Raw genomic sequence first — 14180 nt, 5'->3', positions numbered from 1 at the left:
CCTGTCCTGGCGCCGGGAGGCAGCTCACAGCGGCGCCGCGGGGGACCGGGTGGGGGCCTGCGGCTAGCTGGGGGCGGAGAAGCGGGGGGTCCGGGTCCCTCCCCCTGGCGCGGGCTCAGGAATCCACCGAAGGGCGGGCATAGGCGCCGGGGTGGGCCGCGCCGCGGCAAGCGGGCGGGCGGGGGGCGCTTCCTGGGGCTGCGAGTCCAGGGAGCTGTGCCGTCCGCCCGTCCGTCAGCCCACAGGCACTGCCCGAGCCAGCTGAGCCGCCGCAGCCGCGGGCCTCAGGGCCGTCGCGGGCCCAAGTGAGTGGCAGTCTGTGGGAGGAGGGCGCGAGCCGAAATCTCAGCCGAGTAGGCGGCAGAGCAGAACCCAGGGGCCGGAGTTCTTCGGCCTGCACCGCTGGGGGACCGGGCGGGGGCGGGGCGGTCCCGGGCGGGTGGGCCTGAGACCCGGGCCTGCAGGAAGAATTGGCCTCCAGCCCTGGGAGACTCCAGGGGCCACCGAACTCGCTCCTGAGCGGCCGGGCTCCGTGTCCTGTGACAGGGATCAGGGGTGCAGTGGCAGAGGCCCCTGATCCGCGTCCACCACCTCCCAGCCCCAGGATGCTCCCCTTCGCCTCCTGCCTCTCCGGGTCCCTACTGCTCTGGGCGCTGCTGCTGTTGCTCCTAGGGACAGCGTCTCCCCAGGATTCTGAGGAACCAGACAGCTACACGGTGGGGACGATGGGACCATAAGATTGGGACAGGATGGGCAGGGACGGAGAGAACAGGATCCTGGGGTGGCTGCTACTGGGGAAGATTCCCTGTCCCCGTCACCCACCTCCCGCTGGTAGAGCAAGGGGGGGCGGGTGTCATTGTTTGGAGGAGCCAGGGAGGGTGGCAGGACTCAGGCACGGCTAGCTAGAGGAGACCTGTAGGTGACCACTGGCCACTTCTGGTTCCTTTTCAGGAATGCACAGATGGCTATGAGTGGGACTCAGACAGCCAGCACTGCCGGGGTGAGTGTGGCTGAGGGACCAACAACCTTCGGAAGCTGAGAGAGGGATTGAGTTTTCCTTCCCATGGGCAACCTCATCTTCAAGAGCTGCCACAGGAGCTCAATAGCCTATCCTCTGCCCTGCTCTGCTTGGCTGAGGCAGCTCTGGTTCTCTGGAGCCAGATCCACTAGGGATGACCCCTCCTTCTCCCATAAACCAAGGAAACCCTGCCCCTACCCCCCCAAGGGTGGGATCCCATACAGCTCTAAACCATTCTCCTCTCTCAACTCTTTGTTCCCATGGGGGAGGGCAGTGTCTGCTTGGTTGGGCTGAACTAGGGCCAGGGCTCTGGGGAGAGATAGAGACCCATTCGGAGCCAAGAGAATGAAGGCATAGTGGGAACACCCACTCCACCTCCAGTCCAAGGAAGCTCTAACCTTGCTGAGCAGAGTGAAAGCTTTGTCTGGATCACACAGCTTAGAGAAGGGCGAGTGGGGCTCCTGCCTCCCACTTCCTCCAGGGCTGGCCAAGAGACTGGCTGTGCCCAGCAGGCCCCTCTCTGCAGATGTCAACGAGTGCCTGACCATCCCTGAAGCCTGCAAGGGGGAAATGAAATGCATCAATCACTACGGGGGCTACTTGTGCCTACCCCGCTCAGCTGCCGTCATCAATGACCTACATGGCGAGGGACCCCCACCACCAGTGCCTCCCACTCAACATCCCAACCCCTGCCCACCAGGCTATGAGCCCGACCATCAGGAGAGCTGTGTGGGTGAGTGGGGGGTCACTTTGGTGCCCAGTCTTCTAGTCCTCACACTAAGCATCTTATAAACTCAAACTTCATGTTCCTCCTTGGCTCAAAAGCCATGTGTGGCTTCTCAGGACCACTGGATGACATGCACACCCTCATCTATATCCCCACTTTGTGGCCTCAGCTTATGTCCCTTTGCCCCACTCAGCTCCTGGGACCCTCCCCTCAGTTGCTGTGGAGACACTGCAAGAGCTCTGCCTCCCAGCCTCTATCCTCTGGAGACCACAGGCCTTAGAGGAAGAAAAGTCCAGGAATCAATGTTGCTGGGGGTGTGTGGACAGTGCCTTGCTTACCATGACCCCTCATATGGGGTGTCACAGGTTAGCAGTGCCTTTCCTGTTGGCTCCAGGCTGGTGAACTGCTATTTGTATTGTCGCGAAGATCTAATCCAAGTATTGGATCCATCTGTCATGTTGGGTGGCATGAGGGATCCCAGGTGGGTCTGAGTGGTGTCTCTCACAGATGTGGATGAGTGTGCCCAGGAGCTGCATGACTGTCGCCCCAGCCAGGATTGCCATAACTTGCCTGGCTCCTACCAGTGCACCTGCCCCGATGGCTACCGCAAGATTGGGCCCGAATGTGTGGGTGAGTCCAGGGAGCAGACTCTCTGGTCCCTACTCTGTGCCCCTGGAGGGCTCTCAACATAACCTGACACCCATTCCAACCCATCCTGAGGCTTCACCCCAGTCTCTTGCCACCTTAGCCCTCCTGTCAACACGACACAGAAAACTCTATGGCAGTGGCTCTCAACCTGTGGGTCGCGACTGACAGAAATTGTATTAAAGTCAGCAGCATTAGCCACTGCTATATGGGGATGTTTGGGGATATCCTGGCTGTCCTGGCCCACAGGACTATGGGTGGTAAGGCCTTGAGTCCCAGCTGGCTTGGGTCCACCTGGCTTCTGCCCTCCTTCCTGCCTCTCTACCAGACATAGATGAATGCCGCTACCGCTACTGCCAACACCGCTGCGTGAACCTGCCTGGCTCTTTCCGCTGCCAGTGCGAGCCAGGCTTCCAGCTGGGGCCCAACAACCGCTCCTGTGTGGGTGAGGCTGGGCCAGGCCGGGCCCCTGGGTCCAGGAGGTGTGAGGTGGGGGTGCTCTTTTCCTCACCAGCCAAGATGGAGTGGGGACTCTAGGCATGCCCTCCACTTTCACCCCTCCTGTTTTTCCTGCCACCCCCAGATGTGAATGAGTGTGACATGGGGGCCCCATGTGAGCAGCGCTGCTTCAACTCCTATGGGACCTTCCTGTGTCGCTGCCACCAGGGCTACGAGCTGCACCGGGATGGCTTCTCCTGCAGTGGTAAGAGCACCACCCTGTGTGGTGCTCCAGGTCCCCCAGGTCCTGCATCCATCATGCTGTGTCCCCTGCCAGTTTTCCACTTGTGCCTCCATGTCCCAGGCATTCTGCACCCACCTATGTACTCCACCGAGGGCCAGTTGTGGGGTACTTGCAGCCTGGTGGGGAATGTACCTAGGGGAGCAATTAGGTCCCTACTGAAGCTCACTGGGCAGACTGAGGATGTGGGTGCCACTCTCATGAGTCAGGCTGACCTGCATTCAAATCTAGCACTAGGGCAAGTCACTCTTCTGTTTCTTCTGTAAATGGGTTGTGAGATCAAGGGAGACGGTGTAATAGATAGGCTTCATCATGTGCCAAGCAGCAGCACTTTAAAGTGAACTGCCACTTACTGAGAACCCACCCTATGTGGTATACTTCTCACTGGCCTCTTTTTTTTTTTTTTTTTTGTAGAGACAGAGTCTCACTGTACCGCCCTCAGGTAGAGTGCCGTGGCGTCACATGGCTCATAGCAACCTCTAACTCTTGGGCTTACGCGATTCTCTTGCCTCAGCCTCCCGAGCAGCTGGGACTACAGGCGCCCGCCACAACGCCCGGCTATTTTTTTTTTTTTTTTGTTGCAGTTTGGCCGAGGCTGGGTTTGAACCCGCCACCTTCGGCATATGGGGCCGGCGCCCTACTCACTGAGCCACAGGCGCCACCCTCACTGGCCTCTTTAATCCTGTCTACAACCCTATAATTTTTTCCTTCCTTTGCAAAATGAGGACATTAATATCTCCCTCCAGATTTGTTGAGAGGATTACAAAAAATAAGCATGAAGTCTTAGATAAATGGTGACTTTTATTGTGCAACTAAGGGAGGTTAAATAGCTTGCCCAAGTTCACATAGCTAGACTGAGTAAGGGCTCCATCCCAGCCTCCTCACTCCAGTCAGCTGGAAGGTGGCCCCTTTGCACTGATTCTGCAGTGAGGCATCCTTGGTAACTGGCAACAAAAGCGGCCCACAGTTGGCAGGGGATGGCTGCTGGGTGCTTGAGCTGATTGTGGGTTGTAGAAATTGGGCAAATTATTGAAAACTAGAGTAGGCTGGGCCCTCACAACTCATCTAGTTTAACCCAATCATTTTACTGATAGGGAAAATGAGGTTCCCCAAAATCAGCCAGTAAGGTTCACACCTAAGCATCTATGTTCTCAATACATTCATTTAGTATCTCCTTTCGGTCTTGGGGCACAGAGGTGTCCAATGTGCTGGGACAGTCTTTCTTTGAACCCTGTCCCCTGCTGAGCTTTGCAGGGCTGGTCTCATCCCACTTCAGCCTAACTTAGGGCTGGGCTCTCAGTAAGCTTTTGCAGGACAAAAGTGTGAGGACTGCCTGTGGCCCAGGGTACTCATCCCTGCTCTTTCTCAGATATTGATGAGTGCAGCTATTCCAGTTATCTCTGCCAGTACCGCTGTGTCAATGAGCCAGGCCGCTTTTCCTGCCAGTGCCCACAGGGCTACCAACTGCTGGCAACACGTCTCTGCCAAGGTACAGGTGTCGGGTGGGGGGCAGAATGGTGTCAGCGGCTGGTGGCCTGATACCCAATTTCAGCCCCTTTCCCCTGGCAGACATTGATGAGTGTGAGTCAGGTGCACACCAGTGCTCTGAGGCCCAAACCTGTGTCAACTTTCATGGGGGCTACCGCTGCGTGGACACCAACCGCTGTGTCGAGCCCTATGTCCAGGTGTCTGACAAGTGAGTCAATGCCATGCCAGGCCTGAGGAACTACAACTCCCAGAGAGCTTTGGAGCAGACTGGTGTCTACTGGGACTGGCCAACACCCGAGGGTTGATGGGAATCGTCCCTCTTGACCAAACCAGTTACAGCAAGAGTGGGAGGAACCTTCTGGGTAGAGATTTAGAGGATGGGCAATGATCTCATTCATTCCCCCCTGTCTCGGGGTCTCTAGCCGCTGCCTCTGTCCAGCCTCCAACCCCCTGTGTCGAGAGCAGCCCTCATCCATCGTGCACCGCTACATGACCATCACCTCAGAGCGCAGTGTGCCTGCCGACGTGTTCCAGATCCAGGCAACCTCTGTCTACCCTGGTGCCTACAATGCCTTTCAGATCCGTGCAGGAAACTCACAGGGGGACTTCTACATTAGGGTAAGGCTTTTTCCTACCTCCACTCCTCAACTGACCTGCATAATCTAAAATTGAATTCCAGGAAGTCTCAAGGGGTAAACTGGGCTATGCCAACTCTGCTCCGCCTCTTCTCTCAAAGCTCTGCCTTTGGAGGCAGGATTTCTGTAGGAAGGTAGGAGTGTGCCAAGTCATCGTATAAAGGACAAGCTGTTAAATGAAATTCTAACAAGGCACCTAACACTGGGGTTTGGGTCCTGGTACTGTTTTCCCCTCTCTGACCTTAGCTTCTTCACCCATAAAACAAGGGACTGGTATGAGAGGATTCTGCAGGGCCTGAGGTCAGAGAATCCAGCTGTCTGGGTGGAGCTAGGTGAATGGAGTCCAGGAGTGGTACACAGCCAGAGAAGGGAGCCCTGGTCTTTATGCTGTATTCAGCATGGGAAGGGTTATGTTTGGTTATCTTAGCATGCTTTCTTCTTGACGTTGAATTCTTTAAATGGAGTCTGCCTCCTCCACATCAAAGGCCCTATCACTCCCAAGAGTCACACCTGGCCTTGAGTCATCAGTTAACCCTGATTCCTGGTTAGAAGAACTAGTCGCAAAGGGTAGGAAGAGCACCAGGAGCAGATCCCCAACAGCAGAAGCCAGAGCGCAGGAGGGGAGGAGCGATGTTCAGGGTTTTAGAGCTGCATGAGGGCCAAAGGTCTGGCCAGGGCTCTCTGTCCACCTCTTGGCCACTGGGGAGGAGGTGATGCTGGGGTAGGGCACTAGCACTTAGGCTGACACAATCTACCTGTCTCCACCCACTGTGCCCTGCAGCAAATCAACAACGTCAGCGCCATGCTGGTCCTCGCCCGGCCGGTGACAGGCCCCCGGGAGTATGTGCTAGACCTGGAGATGGTCACCATGAACTCCCTCATGAGCTACCGAGCCAGCTCTGTACTGAGACTCACCATCTTCGTGGGGGCCTACACCTTCTGAGGAAGGGGAGGGTATCACCCTCCTCACAGCCTCCTGTAGCCAAGAAGCCTGTGGCTCAGGGATGACTGTGTTCCGTCAAAAAGGGAAGCCATTATTGTGAAGAGCAGAGAGAAAGGCAATAAAGGGAGAAAGAAGGAGTGCTGGTGACCAAGGGCAGGTCACACTGTAGTGAACCTCAGACTGGGGGAGGGGCTGGGGCTGTGGGAGGCAGACCCAGTCCTAAAGGGAGGCTTTGGGCTTAGGCCCAGGGGGCCCCACTAATAGGAGCTGGGAAGCTTTGGACCCTGGGCTTTAGGTTCACCCTAAGGGAAGAAATTATGAGATATGTGGATTCCAGGCCCAGCCCAGAGATTTGGACTTGGCTGACTTGCAGGGGTCCTGAGAACCCCACTTTGTACAGCACCAGGAAGTCTTATGTTCCAGGTTCCAATCCTAGCTGTGCCTCGAACTACACACCTGGACAATCCTCAGTCACTCCCTGGGGCTATTTTCAATATATAAAGTGAGGCAACTGGACCAATAGTAGTCTTCAAGCCTTTCTTTTCCAAGGTACAGAAACTTTTTAAAAATTTAAGAGAGTCTCACTCTGTCACCCAGGCTAGAGTGCTGTGGCATCTTAGCTCACAAACTCTTGGGCTGAAGCAATCCTCTTGCTGCAGCCTCCCTAGTAGCTGAGACTACAGGCACCTGCCACAACGCCTGGCTATTTTTAGAGACAGGGGCTCACTCTTGCTCAAGCTGGTCTCAAACTCTTGATCTCAGACAATCCACTGCCTTGGCCTTCCAGAGTGCTAGGATTACAGGCAGGAGGCACGGTGCCCAGCTCCAGAAACTCTTATCAAAGGGCATTTTATTTGATCAGGGAACACCTGATTATACAGATTCAAAGTTGTAATGACCCATTGACTCCATCTCCCTGAACAGGGAACCCCAGATCCTCAGGAGTTTGGTTTAAAAACCACTGGAACTGGGGTGGTGCCTGTGGTTCAGTGGGTAGGGCACTGGCCCCATATACCAAGGGTGGCAGGTTCAAACCCAGCCCCGGCCAATCTGCAACAACAAAAAATAGCTGGCGTTGTGGCGGGCGCCTGTAGTCCCAGCTACTCAGGAGGCTGAGGCAAGAGAATTGCCTAAGCCCAGGAGTTGGAGGTTGCTGTTAGCTGTGTGATGCCATGGCACTCTTACCAAGGGCAACAAAGAGATTCTGTCTCTACCAAAAAAAAAAAAACAAACCCAAAACTCCAGAATAGTCTTGACACCCATAGCTCAGTAAATAGAGTGCCAGCCACATACACGGAGGCTGGCGGGTTAGAGCCTGGCCTGGGACTGCTAAACAATGAGAACTCCAACCAGAAAAAAATAATAATGGCCGGGCATTGTGGCAGGCGACTGTAGTCCCATCTACTTGGGAGGCTAAGGCAAGAGAATCGCTTAAACCCAAGAGCTTGAGGTTGCTGTGAGCTGTGACACCCCAGTACTCTACTGAGGGTGACATAGTAAGACTCTGTCTGGAAGAAAGCCCCACTGGAACAGATGGTCTTCCTAGATCCTGAGTCTTTTATACAACCCCTGGGGCCTGACATCTTCTCCATAATATGTAAGGCAGCAAATACTTAGCTTTTTATTATAGCCCAAAAGATCCTGGTTAGAGACTTAATGGAGATGTAAAATAGTAAAGATTTTTTAGCCATCTGAAATTAACTTGATATACATTATTAAAAGATTATTATAAATGTAGGATGTTAGATGTTGGGAGAAGAGTGGGAGGGCTAGGGTCTGTGTTGTGGCATAAGCTCAGGTCAAGGGACTATAGCTGCAGTAGAGCTGTGCCAAGGTTCTGCTCAGAGCAGGTCCCAGATTTCTGCAGGGAGAGGCAGGCCAGGTCAGGCCCTGGGCCTGGACAGCCCTGGCCCCTGCCACTCCCTCCAAGTCTGCTTTTTGCCCTCACCTCTGCAGATGCCCACACTTGATAGTGCTCAGTAGTGTTTCCTGTTCCTTGGGGCTGGCACAGGCATCATAGGCAGCTAGGAGGCTGTAGGTGAGACATTGGGACATTTAAGTTTCTTTTTTTTTTTTGTAGAGATAGAGTCTCACTTTATGGCCCTCGGTAGAGTGCCGTGGCCTCACACAGCTCACAGCAACCTCCAACTCCTGGGCTTAAGCGATTCTCTTGCCTCAGCCTCCCGAGTAGCTGAGACTACAGGCGCCCGCCACAACGCCCGGCTATTTTTTGGTTGCAGTTTGGCCGGGGCTGGGTTTGAACCCGCCACCCTTGGCATATGGGGCCAGTGCCTTACCGACTGAGCCACAGGCGCCGCCATGGGACATTTAAGTTTCTAAGGCTTGACACTGGCTGACTGCTGGTGTACTGTGAGAAGCTCTAGGCCAGTGTCAGGTTAAGAAGTCAGAACACTGCTTGCACTTCCTGAGCCTAGCTTGCAAGGCCCTGCTGTATCCCACCCAGGAAAACTGGGGCAAAACTGACAAAGACTCCAAGAGCTTCTCCAGTCTTCCTGGCCCATCCCCCTCCTCCAGGAAGCCTCTGCTCCACCAGGTGGAGTACCTCCCTCTCTGCTGTGGCCTCCACCAATGTCTGGGATACTATCTGGTCCAGGCTGGCTGTCTTCCTCCCCACTTGACTTCCATGAGCTTCCCAGGGGCCAGCCAGATCTTTCTATCTCTGGGTCTATACAGCCCACAGAGAGCCAGGCCACTGCATTAGTCAATCTGAATTTCATGCTTGGAGGGCAGGGGATAAGGACCCCTAAGGTCCCTCTAGAGGCCTACCTGGCAGGGGTGCTGTATCTATCCACCAGGGCTGCTGCCTTCTCCCCACTTACTCCGCGTACCTGCATCAGCTGCCGAGCAAACACCTCTCGCACTGACTGAGCCTAGGGTCAGGGAAGGACTAGATCAGGGGTGATCTGGGGCCCAGACATATAAGGAGAAGCTGAGAGGAAAGAGTACCTTGTTCTTGATGGCCCCTGCATTGAAGTCACTGAAGGTGAGGAGTGAGCAGAGAGGGTTTGGGGAGGACGCGGCCCCTGATTGATGGTCCCCTGGAATTCCCCAGGGGCGGCTGCATAGTGTGTAGCCCTGAGGGAAGAAGGGACTGAGGCCAGGCTGCAGCTTTAAGGGACAGCCCTCAGCCAGTCCTTGGTCTCAGTGGGCCAGCCTGAGAAATGGGGCTCTCACCCACCTTTCCTCTCTTAGGGAAGCACGGGGCCCAGGCAAGGGACCAGTGCCGGACAGGGGTATCTGCTAACCTGGTAGAGTCTCTGCAGGCCCCGTGTCAGGAGGGCCAGGTAGGCGGCTGACTCTTTAATGTCTGCTGTGTGCTTTACAAAGAAGCCGTCGATGACCTGGGGAAGAAAACCCATGAGAGGGAGGGTAGGCCCTGGCCCAGGCCACAGGAACCCCTGCCAGCCTGGCCTTGCCCTCCCAGCTCACCTGAGTGTTGGTAATAGCCTGCAGCAGTGTGCTTTCAGGAAGGCTGAGGTTGTGGACTGAGCCTTGCTCCTCCACCAGATATATCCGGTGCTCTAAGCCACAGCGCTTCAGTCGGAACTGGGGAGGGGACAGAAGAGACAGGGTGGGTCAGGCCTGGATGGCCACATGCATGGGCCATCCATCACATGATGTGACTCTTGATCCTATGAACTAGCCTCCTCATCCTTCCTAGCCTCTCTACCTGTCTTAGGGGGCCTCCATACGTAGGCATGCTGATACCATCTCTGAATGCTCCCTCCCTGGGTTTGTACATGGCCCCTTTGACTGTGAGGCCAGCCCAACAGTCAGTACTGAGGTACAGCCTCTGCATTACCACTCCCAGAGGTTTGGGCCTTGTCTAGCAAAGGCTGCAGGTGGTGGGTACTCAAGAGGTCTTTAATATGCTCCTGAACCCATTCAGATGCCAGTTGTCCCTACTGTGTGCCTACAGGGGTCTCTAGTGTGGCTAGAGTCCACACAGGCTATGTCTTGAGGCCACCAGAAATGCCTGTAGATTCCTCTGGGCTAAGAGAGGGCCTTAGGGTACATGTAAGTAGGAAGCAAGGCAAGGCCAGAGAAGGAACCTTCTGCTCCCGGAATCGCCCATCAATGATGCTGCTGCACAGATCATCCAGCCGCTTGCGCTCCACAATATGGTTCAGAACTAACTCCCCAGGTCTTGCTGCCAAGAAACCAGGAAGGGTTGCATTGCCTTTCATCCCTCAACCTGCCAGGCCCTTCCTCTGATGCCTGCCCATCCGTGCCCCTTTACCTGGGTCTCTGGGTTTGGTCTCCTGTGCCACCCACAAGAAGTCCCCAACATGAAGCTTGCGCACTGTGTGGGCTACATGCAGCCGCTGTAGCTCTCGGAGCAGCTCTGGCCTGTACCCAGCCCTGGAGTTGCGAGGAGGAATGGTCGGGTCAGAGCAGACCCATACCCACTCCACAACATCTTGTGACTATCTCCCTCATCTCACCCCACCTCACTCACCCCCTGGTCTCGCCGATGTCCACACACAAAAGCACCCTGTACTCTCCAGGCCCCAGCTCCAGTGATGGCTGCTGGAACTCCCCTTCACTGGTGTCACTGATGGGAGGGGGAGTGGTATGAGAGGCCAGAACCCCCAGTGCCAGGGCAGTGTCCCTTACAGCCCACAGCAGAGGAGACAGCCACAGCTTAGCTCTAAGTGATGGAGATAGAGGTGGGTGCTGGCCTCATTTCCCAGACCCCTTCTGCCCCATCCCCTCCTCACAGCTCAGCAGAGGCTACTCCTGGCACTGCAGCTTCCTCCCCACGGGGCTTCTTGGCCTCAGTGCCCACATTCAGCAAGCTCAGACCTTCTGACTCAGCCAATTTCTGGGCCAGCTCCAGACCCTCAGGGGTCAGTGAGTACCTGGGAGGTAGAGAGGACACACACAGCTTTCCCTTCTTCAAGCACACCCAGCTGGCTGTCCTGCCTGCCCCCAGCTAGATTGGCCTCACTACCCACTTGGCAACCCTGCATAAGCAAGGACAGTGGCTCTCCTCTCTTCCCCATTTTCTTGGTTTTTAGATTGGTTTCCTCAGGATCTTCCCAGTGCCATGAATCGGGTCTATCATAAATGTGTCTCAGACAAACTTTCCTTTCTCCTGTCTTCACTCATGCTTTTTCCTTTTCCAGGAATAACACTCTTGTGCTAAGTCCTAACATGTGTTATTTCAACAAAGGTTCTCTACTCCTTCAATAACCATGGCACCACCTTCTCCTCCCACCTGCTCTCTCAGTCTCTCACACCCTCCTGGTACTCCAGTAGTGTGGGTGGGCTCCTGGGGAAGGCTGACCTTCCCCAGCCTCAACAGTATCAAGTCTGGAAATGGCTGGGTAACTGCAGGGTTCCACTTCGAAGGTCATGCACATTCCTCACCCCTACTTTCTGTATCCCTTAAGGTTGGACCCACCTGGCTGGCTGGTGTGTCCTGAGGACCAAGTTCCTGTGGAGGAGGGAGCGAAGGGCTGGCCAAGGTCGAGCATTCCCAGGGACTACCTGCCAACAGGGAGGAGACCCTCAGAGAGCCCCTGGTGTGATCCAAGTCCATACTCTCTGTGCTTCGGGCTAAGGGCCATACATAGGCCAGGGCCCTGACACTGTTGACTGTCAAAAGCAGTCTCTGATAGGCTCTAGAGCCAATCAAGCCTAATCCTCCTACCTCTATGCTCACCCTGGGGTTCTTCTGAGCACACCTTTGCAGCAGTTCCTCCTTGGTTAAGTAGTTGTGGCCATTTGGGTTCTAAAACCAAAGTAGAAGAGAAAGGATAAATTCAGCACCCTTCTGTGCCCTGCCCAAGTAGCCAGGGTAATCTTTGCCCGGGACAGGTTCTGCTGGGAGTCTCCCACCTGCTGCCTGGGTTTCTGACTCCCAGCATAGCTAAGCACTCACCAGGTGTTCCTGGTAAAGCAGCAACAGTACTGCTCGGGCTCCTGAGTGCGGAGCTGGCCAGTAGTTGCCAGAGCCTCCTACTTTGGGCTGGACAGGAACCTGAAAGGTATAGAGGGGCTCTGACTATGAAAGCAAGCCAGTCATCCTCAAATGAATCCCTGGCAGAGCTGAAGTTTACAGCAGGCTGCATGGCTCCAGGAAAGTCATTCAGCTGCATCTCAGTTTCCTTCTCTGCAAAACTGAGCCAGGTGATGGGAAGATCCCCGTAAATCTGGAGGAGACAGCACATAGCTAGAGGGCACAGGTGGGGGGCAGGAATATCTGCCTGGCCCATTCTACTGCCTACTGTAAGACAGGGGTGGTTAGATAGGAAAACTTGGTAATGGCAACTTCATAATGTATTGAGCTGGGCCCCCTAAATAGCTTGGACTTTTTATCAGCTGTTATCAATATCCCCATTACAGAGTAAAATCCTAAATCTCAGGACAGAATAAGTCATTTGCCCAAGACTAGGGTTTGCTGGTGAGGTTTGGACCAGGCTTGCTAAATACCCAAACCCAGGAAATCGTACTTCTGGCACTGATATTTTGCCTTCCAATCCCCTCCCCACTCCTCACTGGCAAAGAAGAATCCTGGACTTTGGCAAGTGGCCCTTCCCAGGCTGGGCACGTCTCTCCAGATGGTGGGTCCAGGACATGATCACCTATAAAATCAAGAGTGTCAATTCCACACCCCAGGGAATCTGGCAGCCTCAAGGGTCTGAGCTGCAGCCTGCTCCAGCTGAACGTGAGAACAGTGAGGCCACTAGCTTGAGGTCAGATGGCAACTTCAACAGGAGCAGGGAAGCCTGAAGTAAGATATCCAAAGTGGGTACGGAGACGGGACCTTGGAAACCAGGGACCACCGACCCCTGCCTGAGGTTCTCACCGCCCGATGCTTGATGCTGCTGCAGCCGCTCGTCCAGCATCCGGCAGAGCCGGTCTCCGAAGTGTTGTAGAATCTTAGCTTCCTTCCCACTGCGCAGGGGCAGCGGGTACCTCCGGAGGGAGCGCAGCGCCTAGCGGAGATAGGGAGTAGTGGGTAAGGTATCTAGTTAGAATAGGTCAGACTTAGCCAGCACCTGTAACCATCAATCAGACCCAGCAGAACCGACCTTCTGAAACACGAAGCGCGTGCGGCGCCCCCTGCTGGCTGCCTCGTCGCGCCACTCGGTCAGCCAGCGTATAAAGAGCGGGTTGGGGCAAACCGGGAGCGGGCGTTTCCGGCCCAAGCAGACAGGCGCCGCCATGAGCCCTAGGGCGGGTTCTCTGACGCCCGACACCTGTAGAAATGGGACGCCGCCAGTTATAGAGTCTGAGTTGAAACACCTGGCTACGGAGGGAGCTCGAGGGTGAGGGCTGGACCTCTCCAAACACGTGGTCCCACAAGGGGCACTAACTAGCTTAGGCTCCTGCAGCGCTCCCCTGCCCCTGCACTACTTTAAATGGTTGGTAAAGAGCGCTGTCTCCACCGATCTTTACTCTCAGCACCTCCTCCTGCGACGACCACCATTTAGGCTCCTCACCCAGGCCCCTAGAGCCTTGTCCCGCCCCTTCCTCTCCAAATTCGAGAGTGGGGACATTTTTTACAGGCGAGAGGAAAGCGGACAGCGCCCCTTGTGACTGGGAGGGTTGGCTAGGGGCAGTGCTTAACGGAGTAAACTGAACTTGGCAGTTCCAACGCCTATAAGACTGTCAGTTTCAGCCTCATCCTTGTAGAGGAGGTTGGAGACTACGACTGAGCTTGAAGGTGTCTGGGAGAAGTGGGGGTTGGGGGACAAGCGAGTGCAAACATATGTACGGGAGGGACATCCAGAAAGGGTCAGGGGAGAACACAAAGGTAAGGCAGGAAAAATTGAAGAACCATCGGAAGAAAGTGGTGATTCGGAGCCCCGGGACACAGGGCCGTGTGTATGGGGCGGGGGTTGGGGGCGGAGTCGGGGACGTGCAGAGAAGCTCTAAATAGGACGGGAATGGGGAGGAAGCCAGAGGCCAAGTAGGAGGATGGACTGCTGGTAAGAACTGCTGGGCGTCCTGGC

At 55.3% G+C, this 14180-nt stretch overlaps 2 protein-coding genes across 6 annotated transcripts; one reads left to right on the top strand and one right to left on the bottom strand.

Annotated features, from left to right (window-relative positions):
- Positions 1-58: 58 nt before the first annotated feature.
- On the top strand, positions 59-6333 carry EFEMP2 (EGF containing fibulin extracellular matrix protein 2). The gene is made up of 11 exons (XM_053561752.1): positions 59-305; positions 599-716; positions 952-1000; positions 1545-1751; positions 2253-2375; positions 2719-2835; positions 2974-3093; positions 4499-4618; positions 4699-4825; positions 5040-5235; positions 6034-6333. The coding sequence occupies exons 2-11, from the start codon at positions 606-608 to the stop codon at positions 6193-6195; spliced, it is 1332 nt and encodes a 443-aa protein (XP_053417727.1). The 5' UTR covers positions 59-305; positions 599-605; the 3' UTR covers positions 6196-6333.
- On the bottom strand, positions 1423-13689 carry MUS81 (MUS81 structure-specific endonuclease subunit). 5 transcript variants are annotated; one of them, XM_053561742.1, is made up of 17 exons: positions 13633-13689; positions 13257-13424; positions 13031-13160; positions 12721-12806; positions 12104-12202; positions 11873-11953; positions 11624-11709; positions 10938-11078; positions 10676-10771; positions 10457-10578; positions 10269-10366; positions 9646-9762; positions 9462-9557; positions 9163-9291; positions 8983-9086; positions 8144-8227; positions 6855-8056 (listed from the first exon to the last, which is right to left on the bottom strand). In XM_053561742.1, exons 2-17 carry the CDS (start codon positions 13389-13391, stop codon positions 7990-7992), a joined length of 1671 nt encoding a protein of 556 aa, XP_053417717.1. In that variant the 5' UTR covers positions 13392-13424; positions 13633-13689; the 3' UTR covers positions 6855-7989. The 5 variants fall into 5 exon arrangements, with proteins under 5 accessions (XP_053417721.1, XP_053417717.1, XP_053417718.1 ...); XM_053561743.1 differs by having other exon boundaries at positions 13668-13682; XM_053561741.1 differs by having other exon boundaries at positions 13624-13662.
- Positions 13690-14180: the final 491 nt, after the last annotated feature.

Source organism: Nycticebus coucang, chromosome 14 (assembly GCF_027406575.1).
Source record: "Nycticebus coucang isolate mNycCou1 chromosome 14, mNycCou1.pri, whole genome shotgun sequence".
Taxonomy (NCBI): Eukaryota; Metazoa; Chordata; class Mammalia; order Primates; family Lorisidae; genus Nycticebus; species Nycticebus coucang.
This window is presented reverse-complemented; position numbering and strand designations above follow the sequence as displayed.

Coding starts and splice junctions, on each gene's coding strand:
- EFEMP2 (XM_053561752.1), top strand. CDS start 606: ATGCTCCCCTTCGCCTCCTGCCTCTCCGGGTCCCTACTGCTCTGGGCG. Junction 2,836..2,973: donor CAACAACCGCTCCTGTGTGG/GTGAGGCTGGGC, acceptor TGCCACCCCCAG/ATGTGAATGAGTGTGACATG. Junction 3,094..4,498: donor GGATGGCTTCTCCTGCAGTG/GTAAGAGCACCA, acceptor GCTCTTTCTCAG/ATATTGATGAGTGCAGCTAT.
- MUS81 (XM_053561742.1), bottom strand. CDS start 13,391: ATGGCGGCGCCTGTCTGCTTGGGCCGGAAACGCCCGCTCCCGGTTTGC. Junction 12,203..12,720: donor TCCAGGATTCTTCTTTGCCA/GTGAGGAGTGGG, acceptor TATACCTTTCAG/GTTCCTGTCCAGCCCAAAGT. Junction 9,763..10,268: donor GGCGATTCCGGGAGCAGAAG/GTTCCTTCTCTG, acceptor TCCCCTCCCCAG/TTCCGACTGAAGCGCTGTGG.